Source organism: Chrysochloris asiatica, unplaced genomic scaffold (assembly GCF_000296735.1).
Source record: "Chrysochloris asiatica unplaced genomic scaffold, ChrAsi1.0 scaffold00004, whole genome shotgun sequence".
Lineage (NCBI taxonomy): Eukaryota > Metazoa > Chordata > Mammalia > Afrosoricida > Chrysochloridae > Chrysochloris > Chrysochloris asiatica.
The window spans coordinates 6,919,355-6,932,416 of NW_006408522.1; the positions used below are offsets into that span (position 1 = coordinate 6,919,355).

Sequence of the window (13,062 nt, forward strand, 5' to 3'; positions counted from 1 at the left end):
AGAGTGGGAACGATTAAAGGTGGATTGAAGGTGGTGAATTGCTGCTGGGTCAGCCAGCCTGGGAGCTGCCCTACCTCACAGGCTTCTCCTCACAAAGTCTAACCCACCAGTACCGAGTTGAGCCCAACTTAAAGCGACCCCACAGGGCAGAGTAGAAGTGCAGCCTAACATCCTGACTGTGGAAGCCAGTGTTTCTATTAGCAGGAGAAATGTTGGTAACTGAGTAAAACAAATGTGTCAACTAATTGTAATTAGGGAAATGGTGCCAGAGGAAAACAAAACAGGATTTGGTCCCTAATGCAACCCTTGGGAAGCATTAGTCAAATAATAGCGATAAAGTGAATTTGTGACCAGGAATTTTGACCATAATTCACTTTCTTTGAGATTTGAAGGGTAAGAATAAGAGAACAGAATTTTATCCCCTCAAGCTAGGATGTGTCCCTCTGGTTCAGTAAAATCTCAGGTCAAGATAATCACCAAACGGTAAGTTCTTCAAGGTAAATTCTGGTATTTTAGCTTCAGACACACCAGCCTAGTAACGTGCAGGACAGTCAAAGACAGAAAAGCAACATGCCACATCATGCCCTGTCAGCCGAAACACGCATGACTGAGATTTTTATAAGTCTAACACCTTGGAAAAAAATGTAAAGTAAGCAGCGCCTGTTTTTCCCCCCCAGAAACAACTCTTCTGAAACAATAAATAATCTTATAAAAAAGAGAAGTTGGTCTCTGAGGCTTTGAGCTAGATCTGCAGTGCTCATGGCTCTTGCAGGCCTGACCCCACTGCTATTCAGACAGCCAAGGGCATGATCAGAGAGCCTTCACAGACTCTGATTTGGGAACAGGGAAGAGAGGGTAACTGGCTGATGTTTGTTTAAATAGTGCAGACAGCAGAGGGCTTATTGCCTTTAACATGGTCATGGGAGATGGAGCCGTAGATGTAGTCCCCATGCCTCCAACAGGACCTGGGCTACCGTTGGGATCCATAATCTGGAACAGGATCTAAAACTGGAAGACCTACATATCAAGGGACCATGGACCAGCCGCTTACCTGGGCCGCAGCCTCTGTCAACCCACAGAGAGCCTTAGACGCAATGCCCACACACTCCCCGAAGACAGGCAGGTCCCCAGTCTTGGCGTTCTGTGAAATCCCTGCCATCGACTCTCCTAGAACCTACAAAACAAGCAAGCAGACATCTTTTTGGTCCAGCATTGCATCAAGCCATGGGCCCATGGAGGAGGCCACACTGCCAGCTTCAACATTCAGTCACTTACTTACAATATTTGCAAAATTTTCCTTCTTTTGCATGAAGAAGAGGTTCAGAACTATACCATTTCCATTGCATAAAGAGAAATGAATAATAAAAGTATTCATTTATCTACAATCCAAGAAGCTAGGAGTACTACATACACACATATCAATAAAGAAAACTCTGTATGAAGCACACCATGGTGACTGGTCCAAATGACACACGACAGACTAATGTTAAACTCATCTTTTTGTTGTTGTTGGTAAATGCCGTTGTGTTGGTTCCAACTTATAAAGACCCTGTATAGGGTTTCTGAGAAACGGCTGGTGGGTTTGAACTACCGACCTTGTGGTTATCGGTCCAGCGTTTATCCTACAGCGCCACACCAGGACACCTCATACTTGCCCATCAATGTTATGAAAATTTGCCCTCACTTTGAAATCACTGAACCAACCCCTACTCACAACAAATTCTTCATCACAATCACCTTCACTCACTACACGTTCAACTTTTATATCATTAAAAACCTTCAGGTCTATTCCTGCACTAAACCCCACAGTCTATGAGTCCACATCCTGGAGAGCCCACAGGGCAGAGCACGGGTGCTCCGAAGGGTTTCTGAGCCTGTAAATCTTTATGGGAGCACACAGACTCATCTTCTCCTGCAGAGCGGTTATTGGATTTGAACTGTCGACCTTGCAGTTGGCAACCCGATGTTTAATCCACTACACCACTGAGTCTTCTTTCTTGTACTGAGGTCTAAATAAGAATCATATGCTCCTGTTCTAATGAAATCTGGCAGAAAGATACACATCTACAATTCTGACATAAACACACACTTAGGAATGGATTGCATTCATTGAAGGAAACTGAGAGATGGCCAGTATTTCCCCAGAACAGAAAATCAAAATCTTACTAATTGAGCTGTAGGTAAACTTATACCCAGAAAGTAAAAGATACACTCTTTTCATTAGTAATGCTTATTGACAGTGAAATTTAAATGCATCTTTGGTAAGAAGTACATAGGGGAGTTTCAAAAAGTTCATGGAAAATGGAATTAAACTATAATGGAAAATTTCCACAAGAGTTTTGAAGCCTCATATACATATCTAACCATCACTTGTCTGTCAGTTTGTTGTATGGTGGTGGCTTCTGAGTTGATGAGATGCTAGAAGCTATGCTGCCTGTATTTGAACTATCAGCTGGGTCACCCATTGGTTTCAGCAGAGCAGACAAACTAAGACTAGGAAGGACAGGCGGACTACTTCTGAAAGGTTAACCATCGAAAACCTATGGTTAGCTGTAGAACACTGTCTGATGTAGTGCTGGAGGATGAAACCCTGGGGAAGACTACCTCTTCGAACTAGAGCAGACCTTAAGGACAGGACAAAGCAAAGCTATCCAGACCTTCATTTACTGATGGGTCACAAGTCAGAATGAGAAGAAACAGCTGCAAGCATCCATTAATAATCAGAACATGGAAGGCACAAAGTATGAATCAAGGAAAACTGGACATCAATAAAAACGAAATGAAAGCATGAAGACCAGTATCTTAGCCATTAGTGAGCTGAAATGGACTAGTAATGGCCATTCTGAACCAGACAATCATGGTTTACTGTGCCAGGAATGACAAACTGAAGAGAAATGGTGTCACATTCATTGTCAAAAATAGCTATCTTGAAGTATAATGCTATCTGTGATAGGATAATACCCATACATCTACAAGGAAGACCAGTTAGTACAACTATGATGCCAATTTATGCACCAATGACTAGAGCCAAAGATGACGAAACCGAAAAATTCTAACAACTTCAATCCAAAATTGATCAAGCATGCAATCTCAGGGTCCAAAGGACACACCCCACTCTTGATTCTTCTTCTTTGATGATAGTAAGATGCCCCTCCTGATTCTGAGATGGCTCATTTTAAATCCAGGCTAAAGTTTCAAGTTAATACAATTACAATGAACTCTGCTAACATCCACAGCTGAATCATGTCATCCTGAATCATGTATCACCTCCTACCTCCTCTTCCCCAGACCCAGCAGGGCAGAAATGTTGTTTGGTGGGAGTTACAGACTGTGGTTAAAGACACATTAGATGATTCACTCCACCAGAGAAAACAGCATATCAGTCAAAACAAAGCCAGAGGCCAACGATGGAACAGACCATCAGTTGCTCAAATGTTAAGTTCAGGCTGAAGCTGAAGAAAGTAAAAACAAGTACACAAGAGCCAAAATATGACCTGGAGAATATCCCAACTGAATTCAGAGACCATATAATTAACAGATTTGATGCACTGAACACTAATGGCTGAAGACCAGATGTGTTGTGGATGGCACCAAGATTATCTATATAAAAAGCAAAAGGTCATTAAAAAGACGGGAAAGAAAGAAAAGAACAAAGTGGATGTCAGAGGAGATTGTGAAACTTGCTTTTTAACATAGACTAGCTCAATCAAAGGAGCGCTGGTAGCGTAGTGGTTACGAATCAGGCTGCGAACCACAAGGTCAGCAGTTCAAAACTACCAGTTGTTCCGTGGGAGAAAGATGAGGCTTTCTACTCCTGTAAAGATGTACACCCTTGGAAACCCTGTACAGGGTCGCTATGAGTTGGAACCGACTGTAAGGCACATAACAACAACAGCTCAATCAAAAAGAAGAAATGATGAAATAAAAGAGTTGAACAGCTAAACGAAAAATTTCAAAGGGCGGGCCAAGAAGACAAAAACAAGTATTATACTAAAATGTGCAAGACCTGGAGTTAGAATACCAAAAGGGAAGAACACGTTCAGTTCTCAAGCTGAAAGAAAAAAAAATATTCAAGCCTTGACTTGTGACAGTGAAGGATTCTATGGGCAACATAATGAATGATGCAGAAAACATGGAAAGATGCAAGGGATACATCAAGTCATTATGTACCACAAAGAAGTGGTTGATGTCCAGTCATTCTGAGAGGTAGCATATGATCAAGAACTCATGCTATTGAAGGAAGAAGTCCAAGCTGTACTGAAGGCACGGGGGAAAAACAAGTCTCAGGAATTAACAGAATATCAACTGCAATGTTTCAACAAACTTACTTGCCTACGCCAAGAAATTTGGAAGATATTGCCAACCAATTGGAACAGATCCATATTTGTGTCCATTCCAAAGAAAGGTGATACAAAAAATGTGGAAATGATCTAACAATCACATTAATATCACATGCAAATAAAATTTTGCTGAAGATAATTCAAAAACAGTTGCAGCATTACACTGAAGAGGAGCTAGCTGATATTCAACCAGATTCAGAATAGGATGTGGATGAGAGACATAATTGTTGACTTCAAAGGGATCTTGACTGAATGCAGAGAATTTCAGAGAAATGTTTACTTGTGCTTTATTGACTATGCAAAGGCTTTGACTGTGTGGATAACAAACTCTGGATAACTCTGCATATAATCTTGAAGAATGGGGATTACAGAACACTTCATTGTGTTCATGCAGAACCTGTAAGTAGACCAAGAGGCAGTCATTAGAACTGAACAAGCAGAAACTGAATGGTTCAAAATCAGGATGGTTCAAAACCATACTTATTCAATATGCATACTGAACAAATAATCCAAGAAGCTGGGTTATATGAAGAAGAATGTGGCATCAGGATTAGAGGAAGACTCATTAACAACCAGCAATATGCAGATGATACAACCTTGCTTGCTGGAAGCGAAGAGGATTTAAAATACTTGATGGAGATCAAAGGCTACAACCTTCGGTATGGATCGCACCTCAGTGTAAAGAAAACGAAAATCCTCACATCATGATAAATGAGAGAAGAGTGAAGTTATCAAAGACTTCATTTTGCTTGGATCCACCTGACCGAAGCCATGAATAAGGAAGACTAGAGAAGAATTGATGCATATGAATCATGCTGTTGGGAAACAAAATTGAGAAAGTACCATAGACTGTCAAAAGAACACACAGGTCTGTCTTAGAAGAAGGACAGCAGAATGCTCTTTAGAAGTAAGGATGGCAGGACTTTGGACATATTGTCAGGAAGGACCAGTCACTGGAGAAGGACATCATGCTTGGGAAAATGGAGGGTCAATGAAAAAGAGGAAGACCTCCAATGAGATGACAACAACTGTGAAAATGGCACAGGACTGGGCAGTGTTCTGTTGTGCATACGGTCACTGTGAGTTGAAACTGACGTGATGGTACCCAACAACAACAAAAGTATACATCTAATAACAATCTAAACACAATTTTATAAGTATTTTCTCTTAGTTTGAAAATCAGTGGTGTACTTTTTGTTCAGAGATACTTACAATCATAGCTGAAAGGGCTTCTAGTATTTAGAGTCTAACCATGAGAGGTCAAGGTCACATGGGTGGGGGAAAGGCAGTTACCCCAAATATGGTGTACTGAGTTCTATGACTTCACCATGAACCAGGAGAGATGGTTCTATTTTCCTGGGTCATAGATGGTAACACTGAAGGGGTGTTCAATACAAACCCTTTGGAGAGATTATGGAATTCCCCAATCTAGAACCTAATACAAGGTTATTTGCCAATAGCCTTGGAGAGGGCCATAATTTAAATTTCCTAAAAGAAGACGCTACTTAATTGCTTGCTGTTGCTGTTGTGTTGTGAGGTATCACTGAGTGGGTTCTGAATCATTACAAACCCAGGCATGATGAATGAAACACTGCCCGGTCCTGTGCCAGCCTCACAATTGTTTTCATGTTTAAGCCCATTGCAGCAGCCACTGCGCCAATCCATATCCTCAGGGGTCTTCCTTTGTTTTGCTGACCCTGTACTTTGTCAAGAGTGATACCCTTTCTCAGGGACTGAGCCCTTCTAATACTGTGTACAAAGTATATGAGATAAAACCTCACCATCCTGGCTTCCAAGAAGCATTCTGGCTGCACTTTTGCCAAGACAGATTTGTTTGTTCTTTTGGCAGTCCATGATGCTGTCAATATTCTTCACCCACGAACACCATAACTCAAATGCATTGATTCTTCTCCAGTATTCCCTATTCAAGGTGCTCTGGTAGCGTACTGGTTACGAGTCGGGCTGCCAACCTCACGGTCAGCAGTTCGAAACTACCAGCGGTTCCGTGGGAGAAAGATGAGGCGTTTTGCTCCCATAAAGATTTACAGCCTCAGAAACCCTGTGCAGGATCACTATGAGTCGGAACCAACCTCCACAGTGGTACTTAACAACAACAACAACATTCCCTATTCATTGTCCAGCTTTCATGTGTATACGAAGCAGTGGAAAATACCATGGCTTGGTCAGGTGCATCTTAGTCCTCAAAGTGACAGACTTGCTTAATTGCCTAGATAAAAATAATGATCTAGTTTACATAAGGACTGCAAAGTAAAAAAATTAGAAGAAATGTTTATTTCTGTTTTTTCCCTCCCCTAACTCATGCATCCCATTTTAAGGAAAAAATAGATTATTTGGACAAAAGTGCATAAAGTTTATGCATCATCCCCTTAGACTGTCTGTTATTCTGTGAGTGATGCTGAACAGAACCAACTCTAATTTTACCCCTCCTGACATCACTAATATAGACATCTCCCAAAACCTAACATACAAGTGACAAAAACAAACATTACGCAAGTACAAAGCCAGGCCTAAATCCATTCATCTCACTCACATTGCGTTCAACCTTCAGATTTTGAGTTCCTCACAAAAGACAAACATACGATTATCATAGATCAGTGATTCTCCTCTCCTAAGGAGTCTTCTTAGACACTTCACCCCAACCTAATTATCATCCCAAATCATCCTCTGTATCAAATTAAACATTAAGGGTTAACATTTTTTCAATCAGTTAAGGTTTGTAGGGCAAGAAACCATTCAGTTCCAGGTGGAGAATATAGTATGAGTTGACTCACAAGAAGTCCCACTTGTAATAAGGTTCATTCTGGTACCATTCCCTTCCATTTCCACCCCCGATACACTGAATTAAAATAAACCTTTTTCCAAGATCCACTGGTGATGCTTGTTGTTGTTGTTATGTGCCATCAAGTCGGTTCCGACCCATAGCGACCCTGTATAGGGTTTCCGAGGGTGTAAATCTTTACGGGAGTAGAAAGCCTCATCTTTCTCCCGCGGAGCGGCTGGTGGTTTCGAACCGCTGACCTTAAGGTTCGCAGCCCGATTCGTAACCACTACGCTACCAGAGCTCCTTAGGTATACTGAAATGAATGAGTTGGAAGTTTTGGGTGCTAGACTTGTCTTAGGACATCACCTGGGAGCTTGTTAGAAAACAGAATCTAGGGTCCCATTTCTGATCTATAGAATGAGAACTCCGGAGACAGGGACCAGCAATCTGTTTACCAAGCCCTTCTGGTGATTCAGATGCACGCTGACAAGTAACATGAACTATTGAATTACAACCAGACAGGCTTACCTTGGAGTTTTCCATCACACTCTCAATACAGTCAAAGTAAGAGAGGTCACTAATGGGCTCGTTAGGATTATCCAGCATCCCCTTCACAGTCTGCAGGACAAGAGCACAACTTACAAAGCAAGCAAGCTATATATATTGGTACCACATACTAAAAGCAATTCCACTGCCATCAAGCCAGTCCTGACCCGTAGTGACCCTATAGGACAACTGCTCCATAGTATTTCTCAGACTGCAATCTTTATGGGAGCAGATGGCCACATCTTTCTCATGAGTGCCTGGTGGGCTTGAATCACTGAAGTTTCGGTTAGTTTAACTCATTGCACAACCAGGGATTCTGAAAGGACAGAGGAGAGGCCAATAACCCTGAAGCACCGGGACCGCTTTCCATGGTGCTGACTCTAAATCATATCAACCTCGTGTGTGTCAGAGTAGAACTATGCACCACCGGGATTTCAATGGCTGGTGGGTCAGAAGGCCTTTCTTCTGAGATGCCTCTGGGTGTCTAACTTTTCAGTCAGCAGAGTGCATTAACCATCGGCATTACCCAGGAGCACCCAAACCAAACCTGTTTTGGATTGCTGTCAAGTTAATTCTGTCTCATGAAAACCCATGTGTCACAGAGCAGAACTGTTCTACTGGTTTTCTTGGCTGTAATCTTAACACAAGATTTCCAGGCCTTTCTTTCATGGCGCCACTAGGTGGGTTTGAATTGTCAACCTGGAGGACACTTGTTGAATGCAAACTGCTTGCACCACACTCCTTAAGTCCTCAGCAGCCTCCTCTGGACCTACCTCGAGCTCACGGAGGGCGTTATCGCATTCTTTCTGACCAGGAGCTTGCTGTGTGCACAGAGTGATGAGTTGATTGATACTCTCTGTCACAGCTCTGTGAGGAAAACAGACCGAGTGTCTTATAAGAAAATTAAATTCCACACAATGCTTTGCAGACTCACCAAAAATACCATGGACTCACTAGGTAAACTGGGGTCCCCAGTGAACACTGCCACATGTCAAAGGCAAACCAAAACAAAGCACAGTTAAGGGAGAAAGGACCCTTCTTTCAACCAACAGTGAATCCCGGAGTTGCTCTCCATTATTCATCTGATACACCCTTAAGGGGACACTTACGTAGTTCTCTGAAGGAAGCAGCTAGTTTTTAGTATATTCAAGAGAAAGAATTCCCAGTGAAGTTGCAAATAGAAATCCTCCATTAACAACCCAGGGGAGTCAGATTCTCTGCGAAAGCTATTTTGGGATACAGCAGACATATTGCAAAGTGTGCCTATGATTTCAAAGTCTTCACTTTCCATTAAAGTCTACATGATTGACTAGTTCCTAGAAGCTGTCCCCAAATTATTTCTTAAAATAGCTGTTTTCTTTGTTAACATCATTAGGAATAAAGTAGAAACTCTGGGGTGATTTTAAACGTGTTTCTATCCTCTAGCACTTAAGAGGTAGTTGAGATTTTTTCTAGATGGATACCCCTCTTTAGATGCTCCTGATTCTCACACGTTTAGAAAGGCCAGACTCCATTTTGGGTTAATTCTGTGTAAAGTGTGAAGTTAGCATTGAGTTTCTCTCTCTCTCTCTCTCCTTAGATATGGAATCCCTACAATTCCAGCTTTTATTTGTTGTTTGCCCACCTGTGTTGACAATCAATTGGTCATACTGTATGGGGCTATTTCTGGACTCCCTGTTTTGTTGCATTGATCTATGTGTCTAACTAACCCTATACTAATACCATATGGTCTTGACTACTAAGCTTTATTGTTGTTGCTGTTGTTAAGTGCCATCAAGTCGGTTCCGACCCATAGCGACCCTGTACAGGGTTTCTGAGGGTGTAAATCTTTACGGGAGTAGAAAGCCTCATCTTTCTCCCACAGAGCAGCTGGTAGTTTCGAACCGCTGACCTTAAGGTTCGCAGCCCGATTCGTAACTACTACGCTACCAGAGCTCCTTTATGTTGTTGTTGTTATGTGCCGTGGAGTCGGTTCCGACTCATAGCGACCCTGTACAGGGTTTCCAAGGCTGTAAATCTTTACGGGAGCAGAAAGCCTCATCTTTCTCTCGCGGAACAGCTGGTAGTTTTGAACTGCTGACCCTGTGGTTCGCAGCCCGATTCGTAACCACTACGCTACCAGAGCTCCTTAGAGCTCCTTTATACTAAGTCTTAAAATTGAATACCCTTATGCTTAATAAATGCTGAGACAGTGAACTCCTTAAGGGGATGCTATAGGTAAGGAACAGAAACCAGACTTAAAACCAATCCAATCTGATTCCAAAGGTAGAGCCACAATCTCTTTTCTCAGGTTATAATTAAATCACTCTTGTGACAGTCTAGATTCTATTCATAGTTGTTAATTGACACAGTAAAAGGGCAACTTAAAATAAATAAACAAAACAGGGCACACACATTGCTGTTAATAACACTACCTAATATAAAAGATGCCTCGTTTTATTAGTTAAATTGGCTTTGCAGCTTCCCATAGAATATCAAATTAGATGGAAAATGATGTTGTGAATTTACAAAGGCTTAATTAATGGATGAGGAAGCACTGCATTGAATTTTTAATTTTCTAGGATAATGATTTGGAAAGAAGAAAAACACTTCTGAATTCAACAAAAACCCCAGACTAGTTTTTCGAGAAAGGACTTGGGTGAGTAATTCACTCATTTTGGGGTGAGTGCCAAGTAAAGGTGCCACTGGAGAGCACTGTGCTCTGAATCTTCTGCAAAGTAAAGAACCAAAGGAAATGAGGTAGCAGGACAACGTCTAGTAGTTCCAAAGTCCCTGGGATAATGCAGTGATGACGGATGTATTTCAATTGTCCCTGAGAGTCTAACCCTGCACACTCTGTGTGGTGGCCTTCCAAACACTCCTGAGTGGACAGACCACCATGTGTTCACAGAATAATGGAAGCAGAATGCCACCAACTATGACAACTCGGAGAAGATTCCCACAGAGAACGAAAGTTTTCCTTATACTTTATTTCTTTCAACGTTTCCTGTTTATCTGGATTTAAAAAACAACAACAACAAAAAACCCCTAGCTTTTAGATAAAAGATTTTTTATATAAAGATCTTCCCAGTGAAAATGAAATATATGCATTTGGTGAATCCAGAGGGTACACAGCTGTTCAGTGCCCTGTTCCTTTATAATATTTTTGTAGATGTGATGATTTTAAAAATAAAAACTTAAGAGTGTTTACATACATTCATACAATGGAGTGTTTTTCAGCCATAAGAAGAAATGAGCTATCAAAAAGGCATGGATGGAGGAGAAACCACACTGCTAAGTGACAGAAGTTAGTCTGAAAAATAGTATGATGCCAACTATATGACATTCTGGAAAACACAAAACTAGAGAGATCATGGTTAGCTCCGTGGCTGCCAGGGACTCAGGCTGAGAGAATGAATACTGGCGCACAAGGAAGTTTTCCAACAGTGAAACTTCTGTACGGCGTGGTCATGGAGGATACAGGGGCACATCATGCATTTGTCAAAATCCATGAGCTACATGACGGGACTTCGACATCTGTGGAAAACTTCCATCACCTTTTAATTACATTTTTCACAAACTTTGTGAAGCCCCATTGTACAACACAAAGAATAACCCCTAATGCAAACTATAAAACTGAAACCCACTGCCTTTGAGTCGATTCTGACTCAACAAACTTAGAGACAGAGAAGAACGGCCTTATAGGGTCTCCAAGAATGCAAATCTTTACAGAAATGAACTACCTCATCCTTCTCCCACAGAGTGAGAGAGTAACTGGTGGGTTTGAACAGCTGATCTTGTGGTCTAGCTGCCCACTACTTAACCCACTATGCCACCGAGGCTCGGTGACAATAACTATAGACTTCAGTTAACAGTGGATCAGTATGAGTGCATCTATCATAACAAATGTACCATGTGGATGAAAGGTGTTAGTAAGAGGAGAGCCCAGGTACAGGAGGGAAAACGAGAGAAGAAAACGCTATACTCTCTGTACAATTTTTCTGTAAGCCTAAAGCTGCCCTAAAAAAAAAAGCGAATTTTTAAAAAATGGAGCTGAAGCATAGGGACGGTTGTGAGGCTGGCCACAGGGTCAGGCCAAGGACTCCCTTCTGTCAAACACAGGGTCACTGTGAGTTGGCAGCAATTCAATGGCACCTAACAGCATCATTAAAAAACCAAATAAACCAACAAAAACCCCTAAGCATTTGTAGTTTATATAATCCATAGGAATGGCAGTCTACTCTTCAATACTTTAAAAAGTTCCTGTGCAGCAGATTTGCCCAATGCAATACGTCACAAGGATCCATGACTAAATAACACTGTTTAGGTATCACTCACCTGGTAGCTAAACAATGAACTAGGTGACCCAGAGGCAAGTGATTATGTAGATTTGACAATGAAAACATCGTTTTTATGGGTTCAAACTACAGCAGCTATGTATAAAACAAAGCAGCTATGTATAAAAACAAAGAACTGTAGGCTCACCCAGGAGACATCAAGGCAAGTAGTCGAGTGCCCCTCAGGGCAAACCCACTTCTAAGTCTAAGACTCAAAGGGAATACACGCTCTGATTGGTGACCATGTTCCTCACCGATAAAGGGAAGTGAGGGAAAAACAGCAATGAAGCTGCCAGCTGAGCCCTACAACACTGAATAGACTCCTGTGAACCTGGGTGGAGACCTGATTGGCCAACAGTGAGGCAAGTCCAAGGGACTCTTGGACCCAGAGTCAGCAACATAGCCACAGAGGACTAGATGGAGAGTGAAGCATCCAGCTGATTAGATGAGATGGCACATGCATAAGTACACCCACACTTGCAGATAATACCCATTTGACCTGGCTTCAACAACTGGATGATCAGAGCTCAACCAGAAGAAGAAAGAAGAGGGAAAAAAGAATAATCTGATACAATTTGATGAACTTGACCTACACCTATGTAAGGAAGCAGTAGCTTAAAAGAGGAAACAAATCTTCACAGCGAGGATCATTCCCACCCCCTCCACACACGGAGAGGGCAGGGATGGACATTGGCTACCCAGATTTGGGGGGTTACAGAGGCAAGAAGTGACTGGCTTCCAAGCTTCCAAGAGGGAACCTAGATCCAGAGGGCGTGGAGCAAAGTAGAATCTCCACTGAGTAGTATCCATCCTGTCTAGTTGGGACTGATGAAAGGAGATGCTATGGATAGGTCTCTTGCTATACAATAGCGAATAATTGTTATCAGGACTGACTGAAAGGGCTGAAAATGTAAAGGTAGACATTTTGTGGCAAAGGGAGGTGAGTGATTGACTTTGCAGTCTAGGAGTGGAGGTCCCTAGGACCATCAAGGGATTAGAGTGAATTACGGAACCCTACCCAGAGAAGCAGTGATGCGAGGAATGGAGGCAGAGACGATGGATGGGCTGTGTGCTGACG

General features: G+C 42.0%; 1 protein-coding gene across 1 annotated transcript in view; it reads right to left on the bottom strand.

The window, feature by feature from the left end:
• Positions 1-13,062, bottom strand: part of TLN2 (talin 2) — a 229,757-nt gene that overhangs the window by 111,778 nt on the left and 104,917 nt on the right. The window contains exons 30-32 of the mRNA XM_006831575.1: positions 8,442-8,535; positions 7,651-7,740; positions 1,052-1,174 (exon numbers count right to left, since the gene is read on the bottom strand). Of these exons, the coding sequence (XP_006831638.1) occupies positions 1,052-1,174; positions 7,651-7,740; positions 8,442-8,535 (307 nt within the window). The remainder of the gene's footprint in view (positions 1-1,051; positions 1,175-7,650; positions 7,741-8,441; positions 8,536-13,062) is intronic.